At 42.5% G+C, this 25890-nt stretch overlaps 1 protein-coding gene across 2 annotated transcripts in view; it reads left to right on the forward strand.

Annotated features, from left to right (window-relative positions):
- Positions 1–22745, forward strand: part of TRIM33 (tripartite motif containing 33) — a 42493-nt gene extending 19748 nt beyond the window's left edge. Inside the window, exons 5-21 of one of the 2 annotated variants that reach the window (XR_008440529.1) lie at positions 661–777; positions 2971–3085; positions 3978–4124; positions 5347–5464; positions 6799–7046; positions 7296–7460; positions 8257–8457; positions 10605–10737; positions 11765–11828; positions 12121–12280; positions 13000–13346; positions 13827–13950; positions 14885–14959; positions 15826–15978; positions 17647–17697; positions 17780–18815; positions 19100–22745. Coding sequence is in view for 1 of the 2 variants with exons in the window: in XM_053998203.1 (XP_053854178.1) it covers positions 661–777; positions 2971–3085; positions 3978–4124; positions 5347–5464; positions 6799–7046; positions 7296–7460; positions 8257–8457; positions 10605–10737; positions 11765–11828; positions 12121–12280; positions 13000–13346; positions 13827–13950; positions 14885–14959; positions 15826–15978; positions 17647–17697; positions 17780–17992 (2431 nt within the window). In the remaining variant the exon portion in view is untranslated. Of the gene's footprint in view, positions 1–660; positions 778–2970; positions 3086–3977; positions 4125–5346; positions 5465–6798; positions 7047–7295; positions 7461–8256; positions 8458–10604; positions 10738–11764; positions 11829–12120; positions 12281–12999; positions 13347–13826; positions 13951–14884; positions 14960–15825; positions 15979–17646; positions 17698–17779 lie in introns of both variants that reach the window. The other variant, XM_053998203.1, reaches the window with a different exon arrangement.
- The last annotated feature ends 3145 nt before the right edge of the window (positions 22746–25890 follow it).

Consider the following 25890-nt stretch of genomic DNA (forward strand, 5'->3'; position numbering starts at 1 on the left):
AGTAAATGAAGTCTTCCTCATTCTGCCCTTTCTGCCTTTTCAATGCAAATATGACAAATGAACCTTGGTAGAACTCCCATTCCCTGTCTTCAATTGGTTTCAGAGCAGAGGAGGCCCACAATTGTCTCATGTTCCTAAAAGCTGTTTGTCAGTTTCTGTATTCCTCATTACAAACCCAGCTAACGAAACATTGTGCTGACAAGCAATCAATTATCAGTTAACTACTAACTCTTAACTTCATCAAGGCCTACTCATTTATTTTAATAAACTCTAGTAAGGCTTACCTCTAACTAAAATCTTAGCTCCTCTAAAATCTCTGAATCTCTTAAAGTTTATGTTTCATTGATGCATTTTCCTCATCAAACTCTGAGGTTCCTGATCCATAGCCTGCTGTCCTGGGAAACGAGGCAGTGCATCCCTGTGTGGTTGGAATTGATAATTTCCCACAGAGGTTCAGTCTCCTGACCAGTAGCACTGCTCAGATACTCAGAGTCTGATTTTTCTCAGTGTTTTTTTTTCCTCAGTGCTTTTTCTGAGTGATTTTTTTTTTTTCTCAGTCATATTTTTTCAAAATGTCATGGCTTTGCAGCTGAACTGGGAGCCCTGAGTTCCAGCCCACTGGCCCTTGGTAATCAGTGTCTTCTCTTGCCTGTTGAAAAGGTACCAGTTCCTGGAAGAAGCTTTTCAGAACCAGAAGGGTGCAATTGAGAACCTGTTGGCCAAACTTCTGGAGAAGAAGAATTATGTAAATTTTGCAGCTGCCCAAGTTCAAAATAGGTGAGTTCCCCAAAACGTTCAGCTATTACATTGCCTTTTTAGTGAGTCACAGTAAGATGAATGGTGGCACTAGAATAACACACTGGAGTTAATTCTGTATCTTAATTACTTTTCATAATGTTTATTTGCCCCTACAAGACTCTGCATCTCTTGGAAGCTCTTACAATAAATAAATGTTAAAGATTATGTCTTTTGTGACAACTTTGAACAGAACCAAAAGTGTGCCACATTCCTTACACTTTGGGGATGGGGGAGAAAAAAAGGAATAAAAAAGACAAGAAAACCCATCCTGTAATTTCTTCTAAGTTAGCTCCAGGTGACAGAATGGTTGAAATATTAAAATATTTTTATGTTTCATAGTAAGGCCTCTGATAACTGTGTAACAAACACTTAGTGTGAATTTGAATAGGAAATTGTGGTTGGGGTTTTGATTGGGTTTTTATTTAGGCGGCTTCACTTAAGAGATTTCCAGGGTTATCTGAAATTCAACGTCACGTTAAATAGCAAATCTAGAGGCAGAGGGAGCACGTGATCTCTGCTGGCTCTGCTCCCCCTGGGGTGACGTGGTTGTGCTGCAGCTCAGGGAATTCCACCCCGATTCTCAGTGGTTTTGTGAGCCTTCTGCAGCTTTTAGGTCATTTGCAAAATGACACATCAGCTGGGGGTGGAAAGTACGAGGGCAGGAGGAGGATGTGCAGCAGAGAGAAAGAGAAGTTCTGATGCAAATTTTTAACTTCTTGTGGTGCCATCTATATTAAAAAAAAAAGCACTGTAAGGGAGGAAGAACATAGAGCATGACAGAGGCAAATGTGTGAAGAGGGAAGCAATGAAAATTGGTATTTTTATGTGCTGATTTTCCATGGAAGTCTTTGAAAGGTCCCAAAACACAACACCGTTGTGAAGCATGGAAATGTTACACACTTGAAGAGACAGTCACAGAGGCAATAATGAAACTGAGAGCTTAAGAAATGTCACAAAACATTCTCTCATAAGAATTCCAGGCCAGGAATGGGTGATGGAATTAACACATTGTAATGGTGGGGGTTTTTTTGCCCAAGAGTTTCTGCCTTCAGTGAATTCAGTGAATTTCTGCAGCTGGGATTGAGGTGTGTCAGGATCTCAATTTTCTGCTGAGCCAAGTGACAATTCATTCCACTGTTTTGCTGGTGTGTAGGACACAAAATCCATCAACCTAAAAACTTCAGGGCTTGGGAAAAATAAAGGTATTACAATTTTGTTGTCAGTGTTGGCAGATGGTAGAAAATCATCTGTGATGGTGGAGCATTGAAGTGTTGAAGGAACAGCTCTGCTGGAATAATTGTTGGGTGCCAAAGCCAAGGGTGGATGCCATGGACTTAATGAAGGGTTGGTTGGGTGATTTTGGGAGTAGGAGACCAGGTTGTGCTGTCATGAAAAACCACGTGTGTCCCAGGTGCCTTAAAGGGCTCTGACCCCAGCAGTGTTCATCATCAGCACTGAGTGTTGGTCCTGTGGCTGAGTGACATCAGATCCTTGACCTGGCAGCAAAAAAAAAACTCTCCAAGAAAGGACAATTCAAGCCTTCACATTGGCTCATGGCAAAGAATTCTGCTGCAGTGTGATCTTGTTAGATTAAGGCAGTGTAGGATCAGATTAATCCATCATTTCCATGAGATTAAGAAATGCTGTATTTCAAATTCTGTGGCCAGAGCTCAAGGTTTGCTTGAATCTGAAGAAGCTGGATATGCACTAAAACTGAGGAAAAATGGCAGTGATGAAGAGGGTATAAAAGTCTGACAGCCAGTAGTATTAAAGCACAAGAGAATAATCTAAACTAATATCAGGCACATCATTAGTGAAATGTTTTTCCCTTTATTGTGTATTAATTACAGATCTGCAATAACTTTTTTGTTACAAGGGAGGAATTAATTTGAAATTCAGGGTTGATTTCTGGTTAATATAAATTATCTTAAAAGTTTAAAACATCAGATAAAATTTTTCATAGTGACACAATTTGGATATAAATTTATAAATGTACATAGACACATGTGGTTGTGGCTGGTTATTTCTCTAAATTTCTCTCTATAAAGTGTGTAAACTACAAGGAATTTCCTATTATTTGAAGTAAAACAAGTTGTAAGTTTGTATTTGGCAGTGAAGTGTAAAGTGACTGACAATCCATTGCTTTTTTTTTTTTGTTTGGTTTTTTTTTAGGATAAAAGAAGTAAATGAAACCAACAAACGAGTAGAGCAGGAAATCAAAGTGGCTATATTCACCCTCATCAATGAAATCAATAAAAAGGGAAAATCTCTCCTACAGCACCTTGAGGTACACTTGAAATGAAAAGCAATGGTGGTGTTGAGTCTCCAGTCCCCTGTTGAGGGGAAGCATTTGAAATGGTTTGTTTGGTGTGACTGCAGGTGTTGCAGACTGAATCTGCCTCTGAGGGATGTGCTGGAGTTAAATCTCTTGTTTGTCCTCTCATCAGAGCCCGTGGCTCCTTCAGTTTTGTGTCTGTGCCTCATATTCAAAATTGGGCTCATTGTAAAGGAGTGGCTGAAAATCTCCTTTTCATGTTCTGCTTGCCATATTTCTGTATTTAACATAATGCTAAGGCGTGTATCATTTAATCATTTCCTCAAAAAAGCTTTTTAATGTTCACGTAAGAACAGTCAGAGCAGTCTCTTGTATTTCTACATGAAGGTGTAATGCTGTATTTAAAATTGTATTATACAGCTTCAGAGGCCATGAGTTCAAGCATCCTTTCCAGGTGGCATGTTCTGAATAATTGCATTGTGACTTCCATTAAAATCCGTGAAAATTTTATCTGAATAGAGGAAATCTATTTTATCTGAGTAGAGGAAACCCCTTGTAGTAAGTTGGTTCAGTGCATATGGCCAGCCTGCCATGAAAAATTTAAGATCAGATGAATCACAATAGATTTTTTTGTGGTTAAGGAGCAATTATTTGGCAGGGAAATTGAATGTTCCTGGAAGAATAGAGTAACTTGATCATTAGTAAAAGAAATAATGCAAAAATACATGAATTTTGGCTTTTCTTATTTACCTAGCATTTATTAAAATTTCCTTGGGACGTTTCCCTTTTGATCCAAAACCTGCCAGCAGTTTGCATTTTCTTCCTACATCTGAAGCCCCATCGTAATAAATCACTTTACAATTTACAGTTACTTCATTGTGATAGAGTCTCTGTTTCTTTGCAGAACGTAACAAAGGAGAGGCAGATGAAGCTGATCCAGCAGCAGAACGACATCACTGGTCTGTCACGACAAGTGAAGCACGTGATGAACTTCACTAATTGGGCCATCGCCAGCGGCAGCAGCACTGCCCTGCTCTACAGCAAGCGCCTGGTGAGGGGCACCTGGGGCTGGGGATGTCCTGAGCTGCAAGGGACTCACCCTCAGGGATCATCCAGTGCAGCTCCTGGCCCTGCCAGACCCCCCAAAATCCCACCCTGGGCATCCCTGGCAGCGCTGGCCAAACGCTCCTGCAGCTTCGGCAGCCTGGGCACTGCCCAGAGCCCTCTGGGGGAAGAACCTTTCCCTGGTACAACCCCCTGGCACAGCTCCAGCCCTTCCCTCAGGTCCTGTCCCTGCTCACAGAGATCAGAGCTGTCCCTCTGCTGCTCCAAGGAAGAAGCTGCAGCCCCCAGTGAGGCTCCCAAAACACAGCACTGTTGTGAAGCATGGAAATGTTACACACTTGAAGAGACAGTCACATAGGCAATAATGAAACTGAGAGCTCAGGCAATGTCACAAAACATTCTGTGATAGGAATTCTTCAGGCCTTTCTTCTCCAGCAGAACAAAGTGCCCTCAGCCACTCCTCATGGGGCTGCACAGACCTGGCTGTGCAATTCTGTCCCAATTCCTGTGTCCAGAGAGGGCAAAAATTCCAATATACCTGGAGTGAGGTAAAACACAAAGTCAAGTGTTGGTAACCACAAGGGTAATTCACTTTTTTGACATGAATACCCCCAGTTCTACACGTGCAGGCTGTTCACCTGTAGGCCCAGGGTGTGCTCGCCACTGCTACTATCAACCATCACTCTGCCACCAACTTTGCCACTCTGGGAACATGTCCTGAGCCACAAGCACAGAGGGACAGGGGACACAAATATATCCAGAGTAAGATTAAGACACAAATGAGGTCAAATGTTGGTAATCCAAAGGATACACCCAGTTCTGCCATGTGGGTCCATCATGGCACTGTACCTTCAAGTTCAGATCTTATAAAAGAGCCAAGCAACTGTGCAACAGTTCACTCTTTACCATGAGGGTTTAGGGAGTGTTAGTGTGGAAGGAATGGGGTCAGCTCTGTGAAGGCACCTCAGTGTTTCACTGGAGTCACTGCAGTAATGTCGTGGTGTAACAGTGCTGCTCTGCAATCCTCAGAGTAAAGTTGTACAATGTGAGATTTTCCTGACAAATTGAGAATTTCCCAGGCTATGAACCAAACTTGCTGCTGCCAGTCCTGGTTGGTGCTCGGTGGCCTAAACTCTCGGGGTAGACACACACCTTGTCTGTGTCTCTCTGTGTCTCTGTCAGCAGCAGAGTGTTTTGTTTTCTCTCAGATAACGTTCCAGCTGAGGCACATCCTGAAGGCACGCTGCGATCCCGTCCCCGCTGCCAACGGAGCCATCCGCTTCCACTGTGACCCCACCTTCTGGGCTAAGAATGTTGTCAATTTGGGTGAGAAAACTCTGCTTGTTTCATCTCTGATGCTGGGAAAGCTCTGTTGCATTGGGGGTGTTCATCCAACAGGAGTGAGTGCAGTGCAATGCATCTCTTAATGCAGGAGACAAAAACTCTCCTGACCAGAAACTCTCATAACCCATCCAGCCCTGCTGATCCTCCTTACCTGCTCTGTTCTTTCTATTAGCAAAGATTTCTCTAAATGGATATTGTTTTCCAGGATACAATGGATATTCCCAATGCAATGGGTATTGTATTGGGACTGGTTCTAGGAATGGCCCTAATCACAGAGTGGTTTGGGTTGAAAAGGACCTTAAAAGTCATCTCATTCCACCCCCTGCCATAGCAGGGACACTTTCCACTGTCCCAGGTTGTTCCAAGCCCTGTCCAACCTGGTCTTGGACACTTCCAGGGCTGTGGCATGCACAGCTTCTCTGGATTGGACACTGGACCTGTGCCATTTCCAGTATATTAAATATAATCACTTAGAGTTTGCAAAATACAGGTCTGGGATGAGAGAAGAGGGCAGAGTGCAGTGAGACAGAGATACCTGTTAGCACCTGCTTGTGAACTTCTCTGTTGGATAAAAATTTCATGGAAAATCTGATAAAAATAGCAGCTTTTGTGTGTACTCACTCCTTGCTCTGAGTCCACCATCCAGGTTTGGGTGTTCTTGTCTTCAGTCAAGAGTATTTATTCTGTGGGGCAGACAGGAAGCAGAAAGGAAACCTCCAACCTTAGTAAAAAGGGACGTGCAGGTTCCCCTGAGTACACATTCACAGTCAAAAATCAACACTTTGCCTTTACATATAAAAATAGGACAGGAGTTACCTGGAGAGGCAACATGGTCCATGACATTGGAGCAAGACAGGACTTGCTTGTAGCAGAGTTTTGTGTTGTGTTTGTAGAACCTGTTCAAAGTCACTCAGTGGTGGGACACTCAGATATCTCTTCCCAGGCTTTGCTTCTTTAGACATAGAAACTTTATGCTCAACGTGTTTGTTTTCTGTTTTATTTCTCATCTTGTCCATTTCTTGTGAATGCAGAGAAGTCATTCCTGTCTGCTGTGGCTTTTAGGTTGTGTAGCTCCAGTTCTTTAACTCTTCCCTCACAGATCATATTTTTAATTTTGCAGTTAGTTCTTGTAGGCTGAGTTCTCTTTTTGGTTTTATTGTGTATGGTTATTGAAGACATAAAGAGCTTAAATCTTAACCTTTCAAACTTAAATTGCTCTGAGAAAACTGCATTAGAAACATCTGAATATTCCACATGTGTCAGCCTTTGGAGGATGATGAGATCTAACTGTTGATTGCTTCTTTGGGTTTTTATAGGTAACCTGGTCATTGAAAATAAACCAACCCCTAGTTACACTCCCAATGTAGTGGTTGGGCAGACTCCTCCAGGAACAAACCACGTCAGCAAAGCTCCAGGACAAATCAATCTGGCCCAGCTTCGACTGCAGCACATGCAGCAGCAAGTGTATGCCCAAAAACACCAGCAGCTGCAGCAGATGAGGATGGCCCAGCCATCCTCTGCATCCGTGCCCAGGCAGAGCAGCCCCCAAGTCCTGCAGCAGCAGGTGAGTCCCTTATGTGTTCTTATTTCACCTTCTTTCACTTTATTTCACCATAACACTGAGATTTAAAATTGCCCTGTCAGATCTAAACTTACAAAGCAATTTATAAACTAAAATCTTCTGAGATTTGAGATACTTTAATGTGACAGCTCTTGGCTTTGCTTGATGTTATGTTACTACTGCTGTGGAAAGAGATGGGCTTCTTTTCTCTGTGTTAAAAGCACAAATTTTAAAAAACCCAAACCCTTGCAGCCTCCCAGGTTGATCAGCATGCAGACCATGCAGAGGGGTAACATGAACTGTGGGGCTTTCCAAGCACATCAGATGAGAATGGCTCAGAATGCTGCTCGTATACCAGGAATCCCACGCCACAATGGACCTCAATACTCCATGATGCAACCTCACCTTCAAAGACAAGTATATCCTGTGTACACGCTTCATTTGTGCCATTGTGCCAGCCTTTCATTCCAGTAGATGGTACCTCCAGCTGTAAATGTGTTTATCTGTCCCCCTGTAGCTCACAGCTACACACATTTATTATGCTTTTCCATGTTGCATTACTGTGCTGTGACAGTTTTGCTGAACGTAAGGAAATTCAAACCTTAGGGGTGGAAATGAAATGTTTGTGTTGCAGTTTAGTTCTGGGAAGCAAAACATTTCCTTTTGCACTTTTCAGTGGCATTCAGCTGAAAAGAACAATCAGAGGTTTCTTGGAGAATAGTGAGGAGTAGTGAAGTTCAAAGTGATGTAGTTGAGGGGTTTTGATTAAATCAGCTGCTGAAGTGGTTTTAAATTCACACCTGAAGCATTGATGCAGAGCTCTGCATGCCATTAAGAATAAAAATCCTTGACAATGCATGTTAATGTGACTGAAATATCAAAAGTGACTTTATATTATTTGAAACAGTTAAAAAAAATCAGAGATGTACACTCTAAAGCTATCTTTGGAGGAAGTAGTTGCTTTAAGAAAACACCACTATATACGAAATAACTTGGTGGAAGAAGTGCTGTCTGTTTAAAATCGAGCCACGTGAAGTATTTTTTCCTTTCCAAGTGAAGAAGAGTAGCAGTTGCTCTGCCCTCAGTGCTGGCAGGTGCTGTGCTAGCTGTGCTGTGAGTTGTGCCCCGCTTGGGTTGAGGTCCCTCGCAGGGCAGCGCCGCAGCGGGAGCCGCGGTGGCCCCGCGACCCAGCGCCGTGTCTGTGTCTCCCCAGCACTCCAACCCCGGCCACGCCGGGCCCTTCCCGGTGGTCTCCGTGCACAACACCACCATCAACCCCACCAGCCCCACCACGGCCACCATGGCCAGCGCCAACCGTGGCCCCACCAGCCCGTCCGTGTCGGCCATCGAGCTCATCCCGTCCGTCACCAACCCGGAGAACCTGCCCTCCCTGCCGGACATCCCCCCCATCCAGGTCAGTGCTGCTCCCTTCTCTCTGCTTTTGTGGCTGGGTACCAGGACTTGGCCAGGGAATGGTGTAATTAGTATTTAAAGTTGTGGAATTAAGATCTTCAGCCCTTCTCTTAGGTGTGCAGCTGGTTTATCTGTGACCTGCTCCACCTGCTAACCTTTAGATTAATCAATATTTAATTTGTCCTCTAGTCCTGCAGTGCTGCTCTGCTTTTGTGGTTAGGTACCAGGATTTGGCCATGGAATGGTGTAATTAGTATTTAAAGTTGTGGAATTAAAATCTTCAGCCCTTCTCTTAGGTGTGCAGCTGGTTTATCCATGTAGGGCTGACCTGCTCCACCTGGTAACCTTTAGATTAATCAATATTTAATGTAGTCCTGCAGTGCTGCTCCCTTCTCTCTGCTTTTGTGGTTGGGTACCAGGACTTGGCCATGGAATGGTTTAATTAGCATTTAAAGTTGTGGAATTTAAACTCATTTCACCTCTAAAATATTGCAAAAAGTTGTTCAAGCCCTGGGAGTAAAATGGGAATTACACACTCCATGGCATCCACAGAGTTCTGGTCATGTGGAGAGCATGAATCAAACTCTTCAAAGAACTCTAGTTAAGCTGGTGATTGAAACCCAGATGTCATGGATCAAATGGCTCCCTCTAGCCTTGGTAAGAGTTAGAACCCAACCCTGGTCAGACCTGGGGTGTCACCCTATGGAATGTTTGGGTTACCCTTCCTGACCTGCCCCAGAAGGTTGCCACCTATGAGGAAGGAGAAGCCAATGCCAAGAAATATGTTATGTCTATAGCACAAACCTTAGAAGGACCTGCTCCACCTGCTAACCTTTAGATTAATCAGTATTTAACGTGTCCTGTAGTAAAATTAACACTTTAATTAATCCCAAGTACTGTGTTCACTTCCTTTCTTCCACAAGACCATCATGTGGAAGATATCAGAGTAATTAATGGTGATGTATTTTGAGTGCCCTGAATGGTGATTTATTCAGGGTTAAAGCTGCCTGGAGTTTCTCTTCGATGTTCCTAGAAGGAAGCACAGAGGGGACATGTCCCACTGTCCCACAGAGAGGGGACACAAGCTGAGGTAGATTTTGAAGCTCATTTGGAGAGGTGAAAAGCAAAATGGAATGTACATGTGGAGGCAAAGAAAGTAAAAGGAATGTGTTTTCTGCAGGAGTGTTTGGGAGGGGAGGAGGATGATGGCTTCATCCTGAGAACAGGACCTTTGCAGTGAAATGCCCATGTAAAACCCAGGAGATTTGGTCACCATACAGGAAACAAAATAAATTTCATCCAAGATGGTCTGCTGGAACACCAGCTGCAACTTTGCAACTCTTTAATGTTCAGGGCTGGTGTGTTCAGTGTTCTCAGGAGGCTGCAGGTCATTTTTATTGTGAGAATGGAGGAGAAGGAGGAATCCCATCTCAGTGTGAGCAGTCTGCAGTGCTGAGGCTTTGAACAGAGCATTACCATGCAACTTCCAGGTGCACTGAAAATGCAGGATTCTGCTGAGATACTCTTCTTTTTGTACCAGTTCATGTAATAGCTGTTAGGGATTTTAGTTGGATTTAGTGGATAGAAGTGTTAGTCCTTCAAGCTGCTGGCACAGTCATTAAAACCCCCGTGTTTCAAACATATTATTGCATTTTGCACACTTAACACATTTAAGCAGTTAGAGCAACAGGGTCCCTGTTTCCTTGGGTTTAACAAGTACTAAAATCTATTTGAAAAGTGAGTGGGAGATTTCCCATCATGTTAAGGAAAGACAAGATTATGACCTCCCTTAATATCTTAATTATGGAATAACTTCTGCAGCCTCAGAAATCTGGTAGTTCACAACTAACACAACACCATGTGTGTGACTGACACACTGAGCAGCTGGCAGCCACAAAGTTTGCAGTGAGCTTGTGTAAGCACAGCCCAGGATCATACTGGAAAAAAACCTCAAATTTAGGAGCTTTTAAAAAAGGTCACTTGAAGTTTCTGATTTGAAAGCCTGATTTCTGCATGAAACTGATGAAAATATTTGCTGCTGTCCTGAATCCTTGAAGGGAGAGGGAACAATTGCAGTAAAGACAGTGATCACGGTTTAAAGGTGTGAATGAGACCTCTCTGATTCAGATTTTTGTTCTTCCTCCTTAGCTGGAAGATGCTGGTTCCAGTAGTTTAGATAATCTGCTAAGTAGATACATCACAGGCAGCCACCTCCCCCCACAGCCTACAAGCACCATGAATCCCTCCCCAGGACCTTCAGCTCTGTCTCCAGGGTCATCAGGTAAATCTGATGTGTTTTTCTAGAGCTTTCAGAAAGTGATGGGTATTTTCTGGTATTTAAGTTGAAAAAAATTGCCTAGCATTTCCTGCCAGAAGGGAAGTGGTGTTTTATTTAAAATTTGTTTTGCTCAGAAATAGATTATTCTGGAAATTTAAATTTTCCCCTCCTTTAGAGATGTCTTTATAGCAACAAACTGCCAGCACATGGATGCAGTATTCCAGATATATATATATATATGTGTGTATATATTTATATATATCCATATAGAGGCACTGTCAGGGTCATTCTGAGTATAACTAATTAATGGTAGAGTTTTTCTTATGCACGTGAACAAATTAAGTCACCAGTACCTAACACCGAGTTATTTAAACATTGAAAATGTCTATTTTTATAAGTAAGAAGATTATTTCAGTCAATGGGAAGAAATCCTTCCCTGTGAGGGTGGGCAGGCCCTGGCACAGGTGCCCAGAGCAGCTGTGGCTGCCCCTGGATCCCTGGCAGTGCCCAGGGCCAGGCTGGTGGGGCTGGGAGACACCTGGGACAGTGGAAAGTTCCTCTGCCTGTGGCAGGGAGTGGGACTGGATGGGCTTTAAGGTCTCTTCTAACCCAAACCATTCTGGGACTTGATGTTTCTCTTGCTTTTCTCTACAAGACTTGTAAAATCCTGTAAATGAATGGCTGCAGCAGTGGGGCTTCCTGGGTTTCTCCAAACCTGCATGCAAACCATGCAGAGGCTGCTTTTTTGACTTTATTGGCTCTCTCAGTGCATAAAATTTGAGGATGTAATGGTCTGAAGGCTTTAGCACTGCTTGGATTAGGTGAAATAATTATTGGGACTATTAAGAACTGTGTGTTGTCATTTTATTTAATGTGATGTGCTAGATTTGTTGTGATCAAAAGACTGAGAGAACAGCTGGCTTAGGTGACTTAGTAAATTGGATATTCCTGCAGCATTTCTGGGCTTTCTCAGCACTAGTCAGTGAATGTAAACTTGTACCAAATCACCTTCTGTGCTGCTTCTTTGCAGGTTTATCCAACTCCCACACCCCTGTGAGGCCTCCCAGCACCTCCAGCACAGGCAGCAGAGGAAGGTGAGTGTCACATTAACACAGTCAGGTTAAAAAAATCAGACATGAATAATTTCAAAAAAGAATTGGCAAACTGTGCTTTGTCGTAACTGTGACCGAGGAATGGAAGAATGCTTACATGAAGATTTATATTTTTAATTTTTTTTCCTCCACTGTGATTCTCCTGTGTCTTGTAAACTGGAGCCATTGTAAATGTGCTGATCCTCTGCCTTTTTTTGGGAAACAGTTACCTGAATTTCTTTGCCCTGTTGATTTATTCTCTTATTTATCTTGTGATGTGCTGATGTCTTTGCAGCTGTGGCTCCTCGGGCAGGACTGCTGACAAAACTGGCATTGGCTTCAAGGCTGACCAAGTGAAAGTAAAGCAAGAGCCAGGCACAGAGGAAGAGATCTGCAGTTTCTCAGGAACAGTAAAGCAGGAGAAAACAGAGGACGGCAGAAGGAGTGCTTGCATGGTAAAGTTAGTTTATGCTCAGTGTTATCCTGGCAGCATGTTTAAGAATTTAGGAAGGAAGAAAAAAAAAAAAAGGCATTTTTACTCTAAAGCTTCATTCTATGAGGTATTTTCTCCCTGGTAATGCTCTGCCAGGCACAGAGTGGCCTGTAATGTAAATTTTATCTTTAATGATTGAAATTAAGTGTTATAGAGTGTATTTGCTGCTTTTAATCCCCAATTAATAAAAGCTGTGAGTCACCCATTGATAGTGGACATTCCCACATGGGTAACAATTGCATTCAGAAAACCTCCAGTCAGTCAGAAGTTCTTAGACCAAAGTAAAAATCAAATAATTAACAAATGAATATTTTTCAGTGTTTCCCAGCTAGGCTTGATTGAACAGGATTGTGTACAGGGAGCAGGGTGGTGGAGTTGAGGATTTTTCCTAATGACAATGAAGTTGTCATTAACAGCTTTTAATGACTTAGTGTGTTTGGCTTGTTGTAGCATTTCTCTTGTTATATATCAGAAGAAATGAGAGTGAACTTCAAAGAAAGGACATGTGAAAAAGCAGTTTTCAGTACTGTGTGCAACTCAGCTCTGCCTAATGATTTCCCATGGTTTTTGGGATATGAGCATGGTACCTTTGAATGGTGGGAGGCTTTTGAGTTCCACCAGAGGCAGAAAGATGCAGCTGCAAAATCAACTCTGATTTTCCACGTGCTGCTTTCATTCCAGCTCAGCAGCCCCGAGAGCAGCTTGACACCACCACTGTCCACTAACTTACACCTGGAGAGTGAACTGGAAGCTTTGGGAAGCCTGGAAAACCACGTGAAGACAGAGCCAGCAGATCTGAGTGAGAGCTGCAAGCAGCCTGGGCACAGCCTGGTGAACGGGAAATCGCCCGTGCGGAGCCTCATGCACCGCTCGGCCCGAGTGGCAGGAGAGGGCAACAACAAGGATGACGACCCCAACGAGGACTGGTGTGCTGTGTGCCAGAACGGGGGGGACCTGCTGTGCTGTGAGAAGTGCCCCAAGGTGTTCCACCTCACCTGCCACGTCCCCACGCTCCTCAGCTTCCCCAGGTAGCGGCTGCAGCGTCGCGGCGTGGGCTGAGATAGTGCACGGAGCCCAGAGTGGTGTTTCCTCCAAAATCAGCTTGTTTGGGGTGGTTTCTATCCTACAGAAATATGACATTTCCAAGGCCTTGCCTGAGTTGTTGGTGTGTAGCTGATCAGTGTTTATTTGATAACAGAATCCAGTTTTGTTTATCTGTTTCTGTAGAATCTGACAATGTGATTCTGTTGTGTAAAGTTCATTTTAAGGCAAGGGTGTACTATAAAGTTTATACTTTTATAAAGTATTAAAGCATCATATGAGGGCAGGAAAAATGGCCTTGACTGGCAGAATTATTGTGAGCATTAAGGGTCATTCTTTAGCTTTGGGTATCCAAGTCTTTACTGCAGTAGAATGTGAATCTGTAACAGTGAGTAAAAACTATTTGTAGTCATCCCTGATGAGAATTTATCCCTGGATGTCTGGAATAATTGTGTTTTTCTCTTTAGTGGAGAGTGGATATGTACATTCTGCAGAGACCTGAGCAAACCTGAAGTGGAATATGATTGTGACAATTCCCAGCACAGCAAGAAGGGCAAGACAGCACAAGGCCTGAGTCCCATGGACCAAAGGGTGGGTGTCAAACCTGCAGGAATCTGCTTCCCAGAAATCTGCTGTCTCACATCAGCTGCCCCCCACTGACTGGTTTTGCTTTAGCTGAAGCAAATGAAATGTAGTTATGGCTTTGCAAACAACCCAAAATGATTAATGAGGTTTTTCCTGCTGTGGCCACATCTCCAGGTGTTGGTGACTGTGGGAGTGCCCCAGTGCCTTGGGACTGTAATCACTGAGGAGCTAAAACTCAGCATGAACACAAATTCTGCATTTAAATGCATCGTTTTACACACACTTGATTAAAAGTCCTTTGCAATGAAGGTGTCACCTTCATAAAATATTTTTGTGAGCTTGGTGTGTTGAAGTGCATTCTGTGAGAGGTGCTGGGATCCAGGTGCATTCTTGGGGAATTTTAATTACCTTGACAATCAGAATTATTTTTAGCTTTATCAATCAGCCTCTGTGTAGTGTTAAGAGTATTACCAAATCAAATTCCTCTAAAGGAATTACAAGCAAAGCAAGGAAAAAGATTTCAACAAGGAATTTATAGAAACACTCTGGCTCTGCTTTCAGATTGTTCAATTTTGTCTTGTGGGGAAGAGAAGAGTCTGCAGCTCAGTCCTTTCCTCTTACATGTGATTGTGATTGCACAAAAGCAGTAAAAGTGGTTGTAGTTGGTATTTTATTTTTAAATTTGCAGTATATTAGCATGTCTGACCATGCTTGACTTCAGCCCTAGGCTTTTGGTTAGGAGGGAAAAAACAAAGAGGGCTTCTGCTCAACTCTGCCCTCCTGAGAACTTTACCTTTTTTAATGAAGTTGAGGGGGTTGCATTTAAATTTTCTAGTACTAAGCTGTTAAAGTACAAGCCTATTTAAAGTAGGGAGGTATGAATTTGTGGGCTAGGGATAAATTAAGACTATTAATCTGACCCTGTTTATTTCTTTATAAGAAATGTGAACGCCTCCTGCTTTACCTGTACTGCCACGAGCTGAGCATTGAGTTCCAAGAGCCAGTCCCAGCCTCGGTGAGTCTCCTGAAAAAACAGCTGGGGATTTCTGTTTGGTGGAACAGCCCTGAGGGTCTGGAGCTGAATTTGGGAAGGAACTGACTGCTTTCACCAGGATCAGTCTACAAGTTCTGGCAGTCATCCAGCATTTCATGGGTCTGACAGGGTGAGCAGCTGATTCTGGAGCTGCTCCAGGCAGATGCTTCACTCCCAGTCTCAAAACCAGATATTTAAAAATACTTCCCATTAGCAGTTATTGAATTGGAACAAGATGTCTCAGGCTACCCATGAAACTCAAAATGCTTTAGGAGGGCTTTTTGTTGCATTTTGGACAAACTTTTGAATGAGAGGAGGGAATAAACTGCTTTGACTCTTGTGTTTTCAGCTGTTAAAGAAGTAAGTGTAATGAAAAGCTCTGCTGTGCTGTGAGAGACACGGAAGGTTAGGAAGAATCTCAGAGTGGTTTGGGTTGGAAAGGACCTCAAAGCTCATCCAGTCCCACCCCTGCCATGGCAGGGACACCTTCCACTGTCCCAGGCTGCTCCCAGCCCCATCCAGCCTGGCCTTGGGCACTGCCAGGGATCCAGGGGCAGCCACAGCTGCTCTGGGCACCCTGTGCCAGGGCCTGCCCACCCTCCCAGGGAAGGATTTCTCCCCAGTATCCAATCTAAATCTACCCCCTTTCAATTTAAAACCAGTCCCCCTTGTCCTGTCACTCCATACTCCTATAAAGAACTTTTTAAACAGTTTGAGGAAAGGAAGTTGTTCTGCTTTGCTGAACAAGCCTGAAATGAGATGAGATAAGGGATTGACACCTTCAGTGCAGAAATTCAGCTGTGAACTCTGTAGCCATTCAGTGATAAATCACTCTTGGTTTTTTACAGATACCAAACTACTACAAAATCATAAAGAAACCAATGGATTTATCCACGGTGAAGAAGAAACTGCAGAAGAAGCATTCCCAACACTACCAGACCCCCGAGGACTTCGTGGCTGATGTCCGGTTGATCTTCAAGAACTGTGAAAGGTTTAATGAAGTATGTTAACTTCCAATCTGAACACCATTTGTCCTTTTAAATGAAGATTTATTTCAACCTGGTTGTGCAGCTTCTCCCATGAAAAGCTCTGCTCCCAGTTGTAACTTCTGCTTTTGGGGCAGATGCTGAATCAGACACTTAAAAACCAAACAAAACTCAAGGCAATTGCAGAATAACTTCTCATTTTTTAGTTCAGCTGGGAGAGCAGAGGGAGCCTCTAAAATGTATTCAGTGGTATTTGTGAGTGAGGAGCAGGGTGACCTGGTTACTGTGCATCAGATTGATTGTAGAAGTGCTTAGGAAGTGCCATAAAGACAACCAAAGAGTCCTTGCAAAGGTCTCAAGCTGCCCAGGTAATTATTTTGCACTCATGGAACATGGTGGAATCCGTTGAGAAACTTCCTCTACTGAGGAGAAATCTGCCTTTCTGAAGTTATTCTGCTTTTAGTACCTCACACAAATGAATCCACCAAAGCTTTGTGGCTACTGTGGCTCTTATTAACCTTCCTGCTTGAACTCCTTGGTGGCTGGGCTCTCAAAAAATCAGTTTTCAGTGGATAACTTGGGTATGGAGTCATATTTCTTACTCATTTTGTAATGATGCCATCTGATAATGAAATATCCCTTACACCTGAAATGTGACTTGGGGAGATAAACTACCTGAATGTTACTGCTAGTGGAGCAATGCAAAAAATAATCTGAATATTAAAAAAAAAAAAGGTGATATTGTGCTGAAACTGAGTAGGAGTTAAGGGGGTTTCTGATCTTTGAGGTGCTTTAAAGCAAGGATGACAAAAGCCATCACAGGGAATGGCTTTTTTCTGACCTTAAAATGCAGAAAGCAGCCAATATTTCTTACTTCTCTGCAAAATGTAACCTGGACTTGCAGAGTTTGGGCTGCATTTCTGGCCCCATGCAGAAGGAAACTGAAGGAAGTGCACAAAGCTGCAATTAAAACCTCCCTAGGAAAATTCAGGATCAATGATGTGATGCTGGAAGTGCCCACAAGCACTTGGGACTTTGACAGCCCTGACTCCTTTATGTCCCTGCATTAGGGGAGGTTCATGAGGTAATTTTAATTATGTGAACTTCTCAATCAGGGGAATTAATGAAGCATCCACTCTAGAGGAAAACATGCTGCAGCTCTTAGAGACCAGAGTACAACGAGGGAGGAAGGACTGAGGGATGTGGTGATTTTTTTTCTGACTTTTTTTAAAAAGAAAAAAAAAAAATGTGTTTCAGCTTGCCTGGCTCATGGCAAAAGTTGAGTCACTCTGACCTCTCACAGCAGCACCATGTCGAGTGCCTCTAAGCCAAATGCTTTTCCAAAGCAGAATGCAGGTGGGGTAATCCCCAGGAAATCTCCTGGAGCTCTTCCCTCCGAAGGAGACTTTCCCACAATCGTGTCCAGGCAACTCCAGTTTACTGTGAGGAAAGCAGTGATGAGTAGAAAATGGCTGGGAGCCACTTGTACCAAAGTTGTGTGTTCTGTTGAAGGTTTATTTACCACCTAAGACTGTTTTATACCTAAGTTTGGGAACTAAAGCTTACAAACCATAACAAACTGTGTTGTTGTTATGGCTGACTTTAGTCATCCAATCCTGTGCGATCTCGTAACTTTAGAAAGGATTATAATTTCATTTTTTTTGACTCTGGTATCCTTTTTAGATGATGAAAGTTGTTCAAGTTTATGCAGAAACACAAGAGATTAATTTGAAGGTAAGCGTTTCAGACCATGCACACTTGGTGAAGGGATGTGCATTTCCAACAGGTGAATATTCCTGTCTTCTTTCATCCACAGGCTGATTCAGAAGTAGCACAGGCAGGGAAGGCAGTTGCATTGTACTTTGAAGATAAACTTACAGAGATCTACTCAGACAGGACCTTCCAGCCTTTGCCTGAATTTGAGCAGGAAGAGGATGATGGTGAAATAACTGAGGACTCCGATGAAGATTTTATACAACCACGTAGAAAACGCCTAAAATCAGATGAGAGACCAGTGCATATAAAGTAATCTAATGATATGGACCTAAAATTTATTGTAAAAACTGTTATTTAAGTGTTCCTGGAATATTATCATGCCTACAGTGGCCATCTTGCAGAAGCTGATAGCTTTTTAAACAGTATTAGATAACAAAAAACACTTGTACAGAAAAACATTCGCATCAAAAGGGGAAAAAACCTGTATTGTAAATTTTTGGTGGTTTGTATTTTTTTTTTTTCCTTGATTACTTGCTATATTATTTCTTTTCCTGATGGAGGGGACACACTCATCCTGGTCTCACAGACAGAGGTGGAGGAATGTTGAAGAGAAGCAGATTTGATAGGAGATGTTCCGTGTACAGATGAGACTGTAGTGACATGACCTGCAGGACTGGACCCACTCAGTGACTGTGTCTTGCATTACACTGCAGTGTAAACTGTGAGCAGAGCTCCTGAAATCCCCTCTGTGTCCACTCGAGTGTGTGTTGGTCGTTGCTTTGATCATCCCATTGAAGCAGGACTGTGAATAACTGATCTGTGTCCATCCAGCTGTTGACATTTTGCTTTCTTTACTCCATTTTATGTAGAGCAAAAGGAAGAAGAAAGAAAAATCATTAAACTGTTCTGAATGGGCGAGTGCAGGAATGTGAGGCAGATGAAAGGCTAAGCTGGTGGCTCCAATCCCTTTCAGTAGGACAAGGTGTATTTATTAAACTCCTGTACCCAGAACATTTTAATGGCATCCATGGCAGAAGTCTCAGCGTTGTCATCTGTCCCTGACCCCCTGATGAGGCAGAATGTTCTCTCCAGTATTCATTCTCTACTTTTCTGTACTTAAAATATAGACTGAAGAGGTAATAACTGGTTGGGGCGTTTTTCCAGTCTTCCTAAATATCAGTTTCTAATAGACCACTCGGCAAACAATAACCTATTAACTACCAAATGTGTAAAATTTCCTGTATTCACTTTGTCTTATTTGTAAATAGTGAATTGAGATTTCTTGCAGGTCAGCAACATTTGCTGAACTGTTTTTAAGCTAATATGTATTCTTATTGATTGTTCCTATCAAGAAAAGATTTGTAATATATGCTATTTCTAACATTGCATTCATTTTGAGGTTCTGTCTTATTTTTCTTAGAGTACTTCTCAGAACATTCTTCAGAAGCAGCTTGTGAGGGAAATGTGCAGGAAGATTGGAATCAGTCTGAGTTTGGGTTGCCTGTCCATCCACTGAACAAAGCACTTGCACAGGGTTTGGCCTTGAGTGGTTTCTGGTCCAAGAGTGAGAACAGAACAATTTCCCAATTCCCTCAGTGACCCCTGGGGCACCTCTGCAGTGCCTTCCCTTGCACTGCCTCCATCCCAGCATTCCTGATTAGAAATCATGGAATCACAAGGAGTTACAGCTCCAGCAGTTGTTTTCTTTACTGACACAAGTCAGTACTAGAAATAAACACAATTTCTGGCCTTCATATTGATCTTGTTAAAGGAAGTTGAAGAATTCATGTAACCAAGGAGCTCGAGATGGCAGACTTGAATTTGCCATCGTTTGTGTGGATCCAGCAATTCTGTGGGAGATCCCTGGGGGTTTGGTGTGCTCAGCACAGCAATTCCTGTGACATTGTTCACGCTTTACCATCATGGTAAAGAGAAATATTTTAGCATAATATCAAATTGAGAAATGCTCTCAGCAGTTTTTATGCAAATCACTGCAGATTTGGTTTCTTTTATAAGAACCAGTTCTGTGTACCTTGGGATTCTCCCTCTTGCAATAAATGAGGGGACTGAAGATGTTTTTAACTTCCAGCTCACTTCTTTACTCAAATGGTACACTTCAAACTCAAACTGGTTGGTTTTTTTTGAAATTTCTTAGACATTAACAGTGCTGTTTTAAGTTTATTTTTTACCAGTTTGTATGTGAAAGGAAAAGGAATTCCACTTCAACATATTAAATTGACAAAGAGCAACAACTTTGCCTGTGGAAAAGCTGATGTGTGAATAGGACACTGGTAGTGACAAGGGATCATTTCATGGCTCTGTGTATTGCCTATTTATGCATTTCTAGTTTCTCGGCTTCATTTTGCAAAAGGAATATTATTAAAATTATCATGAAAATAAGATTCTGTGAGCTCTCTTCACTCGGGCCTCCTGTTTTTGTGGCACTTCTGGTACCTTCAGGCCTCACCTTTTGAGCTCTACCCTGGGCAGCAGCTGGGGATTGGATCCTGCAGAGACCCTGGGGATGAGCCAGAGCACGGGATGGGCACGGGGGGTGCCAGGTGGAGCCCAGGGGATCCCAGATGGAGCTCAGAGGATCCCAGGTGGAGTCCAGGGGATCCCAGCAGAGCACAGGGGATCCCAGGGGATCCCAGATGGAGCCCAGGGAATCCCAGCAGAGCACAGGGGGATCTCAGATGCAGCTCAGGGGGATCCCATGTGGAGCACAGGGGATCCCAGGTGGAGCCCAGTGGGAAGGACTCACCCCAAACCCTCCAGGGAGGTTTGTGTCCCCCTGGCTGCTGCAGGACCAGGACTCTCTGCTCCCCACCCAGACCCCAGAGCAGTTCCCAGTGGTTTGGGACAGCCTTGCCTTTGAGGTGGCCTCTCCAGCACTTCACTCCAGGTGGAGAACTTGGCCAGCTCATGCTCAGCATCTTCTGCACACCAGGAGTGCAGCTGAGCTGGACCTTGCTGAGCCTGAGCTCTTCCCTTGCTCAGACCCCAGAGACCCTCCAGAGCTGCTCCTCCCATCCATCCCCCAGTGCTCAGCAGGATTATGTGGAATTTTCAATGTGTACAAGAAATCTCAAGTGTTTCTTTGATACAATGAAACAAAACATTCTCTTATTCTTCTTCCCCTTCATTTTTGAACTCCCAAAGCAGCAATTCAGTGATTGTTTTGAAAGCAGCAAAGTTCTGTTTGAAATTATTTGAAAGGGCAGATAAACTCTGCCAATCCCTTCCCTGATCCTGTAGTCTGGGTGTTCATCACAGAACTGGGAAGGGTTTGCTCAGTGGAAACAATTTTTTGTGCCTCACTGTAACTCATTAGAGGGTTTCTATTAATGAGACACATTAATTTTCTGGGCATCTTCTCCGTGCCAGCTGCTGGGTGTGCAATGTGTGAGTGGCTTTACCTGGGGAATCAGAGTTTACATCAGGAAATCCTATGAAATTGTGACCCCACAGGGGTGGCAGGAGGAATCTGGCACTTGGTGCAACTCTGCTCTCATTTAAAATACTCCCAAAAATTTGTGTCTCCATTTTGGCTGGGAATTATTGTTGCCCTTGAAGTTTTAAGTTAATCCAAAGAAGGAAAAGGCAGTTTGAACTGAGAGTGCAAAGTGCCCAGTGTGAGCTGTCCTGCCATGGAATTCCTGGTGATGAGAGGAAATTCAACAGCTAAATGGGCTCGGGGCTTTTATTTAGCTGTGCCCTGGAATTAAGGGGCCTCGAGCAGAGTAAGGCAGAGCTACTATCCAAAAAAAAGGGGATTTGCCCAACTTCTGCAAACAGAAATGCTCAGTGAAGTGTGGAGAGGTTGTTCCTCTGTGTGGGATGTCACTGTGACACTTCACTGTGACACTCTTTATGCTGGATCAAACATTTTGAGCTACTGGAAAAGTCCCTAAAATGAGCCCAAATTTCTGTTTTATCACCTGGTTTTGGCTGACCTGGAAAAGTTTAGGTTATTGCAGCAGTATTTTGAATCTGTGTCTGTGGTGTACTGGGAATTGGCTTTTCCCAGCTGGCTTTTCCTTGTTTTTCTCACTCTCTTCCTCAGAAAAAAAGCAATAAAACTGCTTTGTCATTTGCCTGTCAGCATGACAGGAGTCCTTTCCTTAGGAAAACGATTTTATAGGGAAGTTTGTATGCAAATCACAAGCCTAGCTTTTAAAAACAAACTGCAGCAGTTCCTGACAATATAGAGTGTGGCATTTTATTTTAAAAAATTGGGGAAAGTTCCATATTTTTTTAAGGAGTAGCTGTTTGAGCAAATAACGGAGGTACTTTTTTAAAATAAAAATGTAAATGCCACAGTTTACACAGATGGCACGTATGGATTGTATCTTTGGGTATGGTGATTTATTTTGTCTTCTCAAAGTGTGTGTGCAGTAACTCTTCCATCTACTTCCACTTGGCTTCTGGGGATCCTTTTTTCTGTGCTTCCTGATGCATCAGGATTGAAACAGCTTTCCAAAATTGCAGTTAATTTGGGAATCTTTATTAGAAGTGGACTCTGAGATGTATGAAATGCAGCTTGGACCTTTTCTGTTGAGTGAAATCACAGCTCGAGGCTGCTGTCTTTAGAATTTATGGGGTTTCTACAAAGAGAGGTACTGGAATATTTTGTGAGCTGGACTTTGGCAGGATTCAGTCTGGAGTGAGCTCCCCTGGCACATCTGTGCTCACCTGCAGTGGGGGTTTTTTAGGCTCAGAACACCAGGACACATGTAAATAATCCTATACAGATTTGTGCAGTGCAAAGCTTGTTTTACATGTAAACATTCTCCTGGAAGGGTTAAATCATGGCATTCTTCGATTCTTCAATTATTCCTGCTTCCAGTACTGGAGCTGGCTCATTTTGCACATAATAAACTTGCCTCATCTTTTAATATGGTTCTTAAAAAAAACCCAAGTGCTGTTTCTGTGATATTGTATTATCTGAATCATCCTATTTAACTTTTTTTTAAAAAAACGTTATTGTTTCGAATTGTTCTGTTCCTGTGGTTTTTTTGCTGGTGTGTAATTAAAATCAAAATTTTCTTTCCCTGGTTATTTAATACTTTAGCTGCCTGTAAATATTTCTTGTTAAGTGCTCTGGAATGTGCTGTAGAAGTTGTATTAGCTCAGTTTAAAGCATTGTTTGGAACCCATTTTGGTTGCTTATTTCTATTAAATTAGAAAAATCATTCTTTCAATTTGCGTTTCTTTCTTGCACATCATCAGCTACGGATCCACACCTGGCACAAGGCTTTCCTGACAACACCTGCAGTGTTGAAATCGGGTGAAATTTGGGCTGCAGGAGCCCAGGTGAGCCCAGCTGAGGCTGCAAAAAATGATTTGTCACTTTTATCAACAGCTGGGCACGAAACACAAGGGTTGGGAGGTCTCTGGACCTTTTGCATGCAGTGAAAAAGCTGCACACCTGCAATTCTGCCCTGTCCCCTCACCTGCAGCTGCAGCTTGGTGGGTGTGCCCTGAGCTGCTCCCCAGCGCTGGTGAATCCAATTTTTGGTGTGGATGTTGCTGCTGGAGCAGTGTCCTGACTGCTCAGAGCTGGGGCTTGCAGGTCTGGGGCTGTGCCCAGCTCAGCTGTGTCAGAGTCCAGGACATCCCTCTGGCTGTCCTGAGCCCCTGGCATGAAGTCAAAAACATCTGTGGCTTCGATTGTAGCCTGTGGAAAAAGCTGTCAATTTTATACGAGGAATTACAAGCCACAAGGGTTTGAGTAGTGTGATATTTGAATTAACACAGGGTGGAAAAGTAGAAATTTGTGGTTTTTAGAACATAATTCAGGGGGTCAAGATGGAGGGATTTGGGCGTGTCCTGGCCTTCTTCTCCTTCTTCTTGTCCTCCGTGTCTTGCTGTGATGGTGACACTTTTCTGTCGGTTCAAGGTAGAGATTCGCTGTCTAACACAGATGATGGGAATTGGTAATAAATTGTAAACATACACCACGTAGCTTTGAGTACATAAGGTGGGAGCTGCCCGAGGCTCAGGGCAGAACGCTATGGTGGCAGAGCTGGGCAGGTCAGAGAAGGAATGTTATAGATAAGGAGAAATAAACAACCTTGAAAAAGCAATCAGACACATTCCAGACTCCTCCTTTGGCTGTGGCAGGCTAAGGGAACGAGGACTCTCACAAACTCAAAGACTCTTTACGATCTTGGGGTCACCCTGACCATCAGAACCCTGAGAAATCGAGAGAGCTGCAGCTCTGGACTGCTCTGGCTGGTTTGGGCAGGAGCCAGGAATGATTGCAGCTCCTGGATGCAATCCTCAGGAATGATTGTGCTCAGCTGAGCACAGACCTGCCCGGAGGAAAGGGAGTGAGTTTGCACCTGTGAAAAACGGGATAAAGGAGAAAGAAGTTTTGTAAAGTTTAATATGGGATAAGAGACAAAAATCCAGTGCTGGATTATGTCTTTTTCTGACCCAGAGATGGGACAACTGAGAGGTGTTTTAAAAACTTTTACTCTATTTTTAGTATTCTAAACCATCAGAGAAGTTGTGTTTTTTTTTTTTTTTTTTTTTTTTTTTTTTTTTTTTTTTTTTTTTTTTTTTTTTCCCATTCAAGAGAGAGGGGGAAATGTAGGGAATGGATTTGTAGGAAATTCTCCAAACCAAGGCTCACATAGTGTGCATCTATATGCAAACACTGAGATCAGAAATGCTGACTTAGAAATGCCATGGAATAAGACAGACATTGAGAGAGAAATGGAACTAGGAACAAGTTTCAAACATTTTTCTACAAATCCATTTCCCACAATCCAGCGCTGGGGTGCTCCTGAGCCAAAGGACGCACAGGTACCTACAAACAGAGTTAACTTTATAACATCACGTGCATATTCACGTGTGTCGTGCACTATTCAAACATTCTCGTGAACTTCCTGATGTTTTGGGAACTCCTTTGTTCGACTTCTTCACACCGCGTGTCATCCTGGCTGTCAGGCCAATACATTTTATTTCTTCCTGTGTCTCCATCCTGCTGTTTCACATCCTCTGAAAAGGATTCTGTGTTTCTTCTTGAAATTTCCCATGGTATTCTCTAATTGTCCTCTGGTGCTCTGCTTTGTGTCAGGGTTGTCACTTGGACAGGTCGGTCAGTGGATGCCTCACACTGTTTTTAGTTGCACAAAAGCCTTTTTTTTCATCTTATGTTTTGCTCAGGTCTATAATAAAATACACTCATGACACTATTATTTCTGTAAGTGATACATAGATATTATATTCATTACACTACTATTTCTATGAGCAACACAGTGCATACTTAAGATTATTATATTATATTATATTATATTATATTATATTATATTATATTATATTATTTCTAAATATTTAAATATTATTTCTAAATATTTAAAATCAACTATAAATATTTATAGATGATTATAAATATCTAGATTATAAACATTATATTTTATATAATAAATATATTATATTATATAATAATATTACATTATATTATTATATTCTAAATTAAATATAATTATATTTAATTATATATAATTATATCATTAAATATAATTATATTTAATTTAAATTATAAATAAATATAATTATAGTCTATATAATATTATAAATATTATATATTAGAATTATATATATAATGATGACATATATTATAAATATTTATAATCACTAACAACATGCAAAATCGAATACATAAATGTGAAAGCCAATATTATCTGGTCGTTTTTCACACACCTCAGCTAAAGTTCCCCTGGAATAATTTTTGTGCAGCCAGTGAGGGAGGGCTCTGGTAACCGGGAATGCCTCCCAGCCTGCAGGTGTGTCTGAACTTCCAAACCAGGTGAAGGCTCTGATCCAGGCAGGTCTGTTATGTACCAGCAGCTCCCTTCAGGCTGTTAGAAATGAGAAGCTTGACTCAGCCAATATATCAAGCAGCAATTCAATTTATTAATTTATTAATTAATATGGTCACGTACGAGCAGAGACAGCGCTGGGTACAGTGCTGGGGTTTTCCCCTCCGACTGCACACTGCTGAGCTCGCTGGTATTTATTGATCATACTCATGCATATTCCTAAGCTCTTCTCAGCAGTTTCTATTTCCCATTTTTACACGAGCTTTCAGCAGTTTCTATTTCTACCTTTTGACGTCCCAGTTCTAAACTTCAGGATCGTAAATCTCTGATGGTGATGTGTGGTTCCTTTCCAGTTTCTGTACTCTGTTGTGATGTATTC

This window comes from Vidua macroura, chromosome 24 (assembly GCF_024509145.1).
Source record: "Vidua macroura isolate BioBank_ID:100142 chromosome 24, ASM2450914v1, whole genome shotgun sequence".
NCBI classification, from domain to species: domain Eukaryota; kingdom Metazoa; phylum Chordata; class Aves; order Passeriformes; family Viduidae; genus Vidua; species Vidua macroura.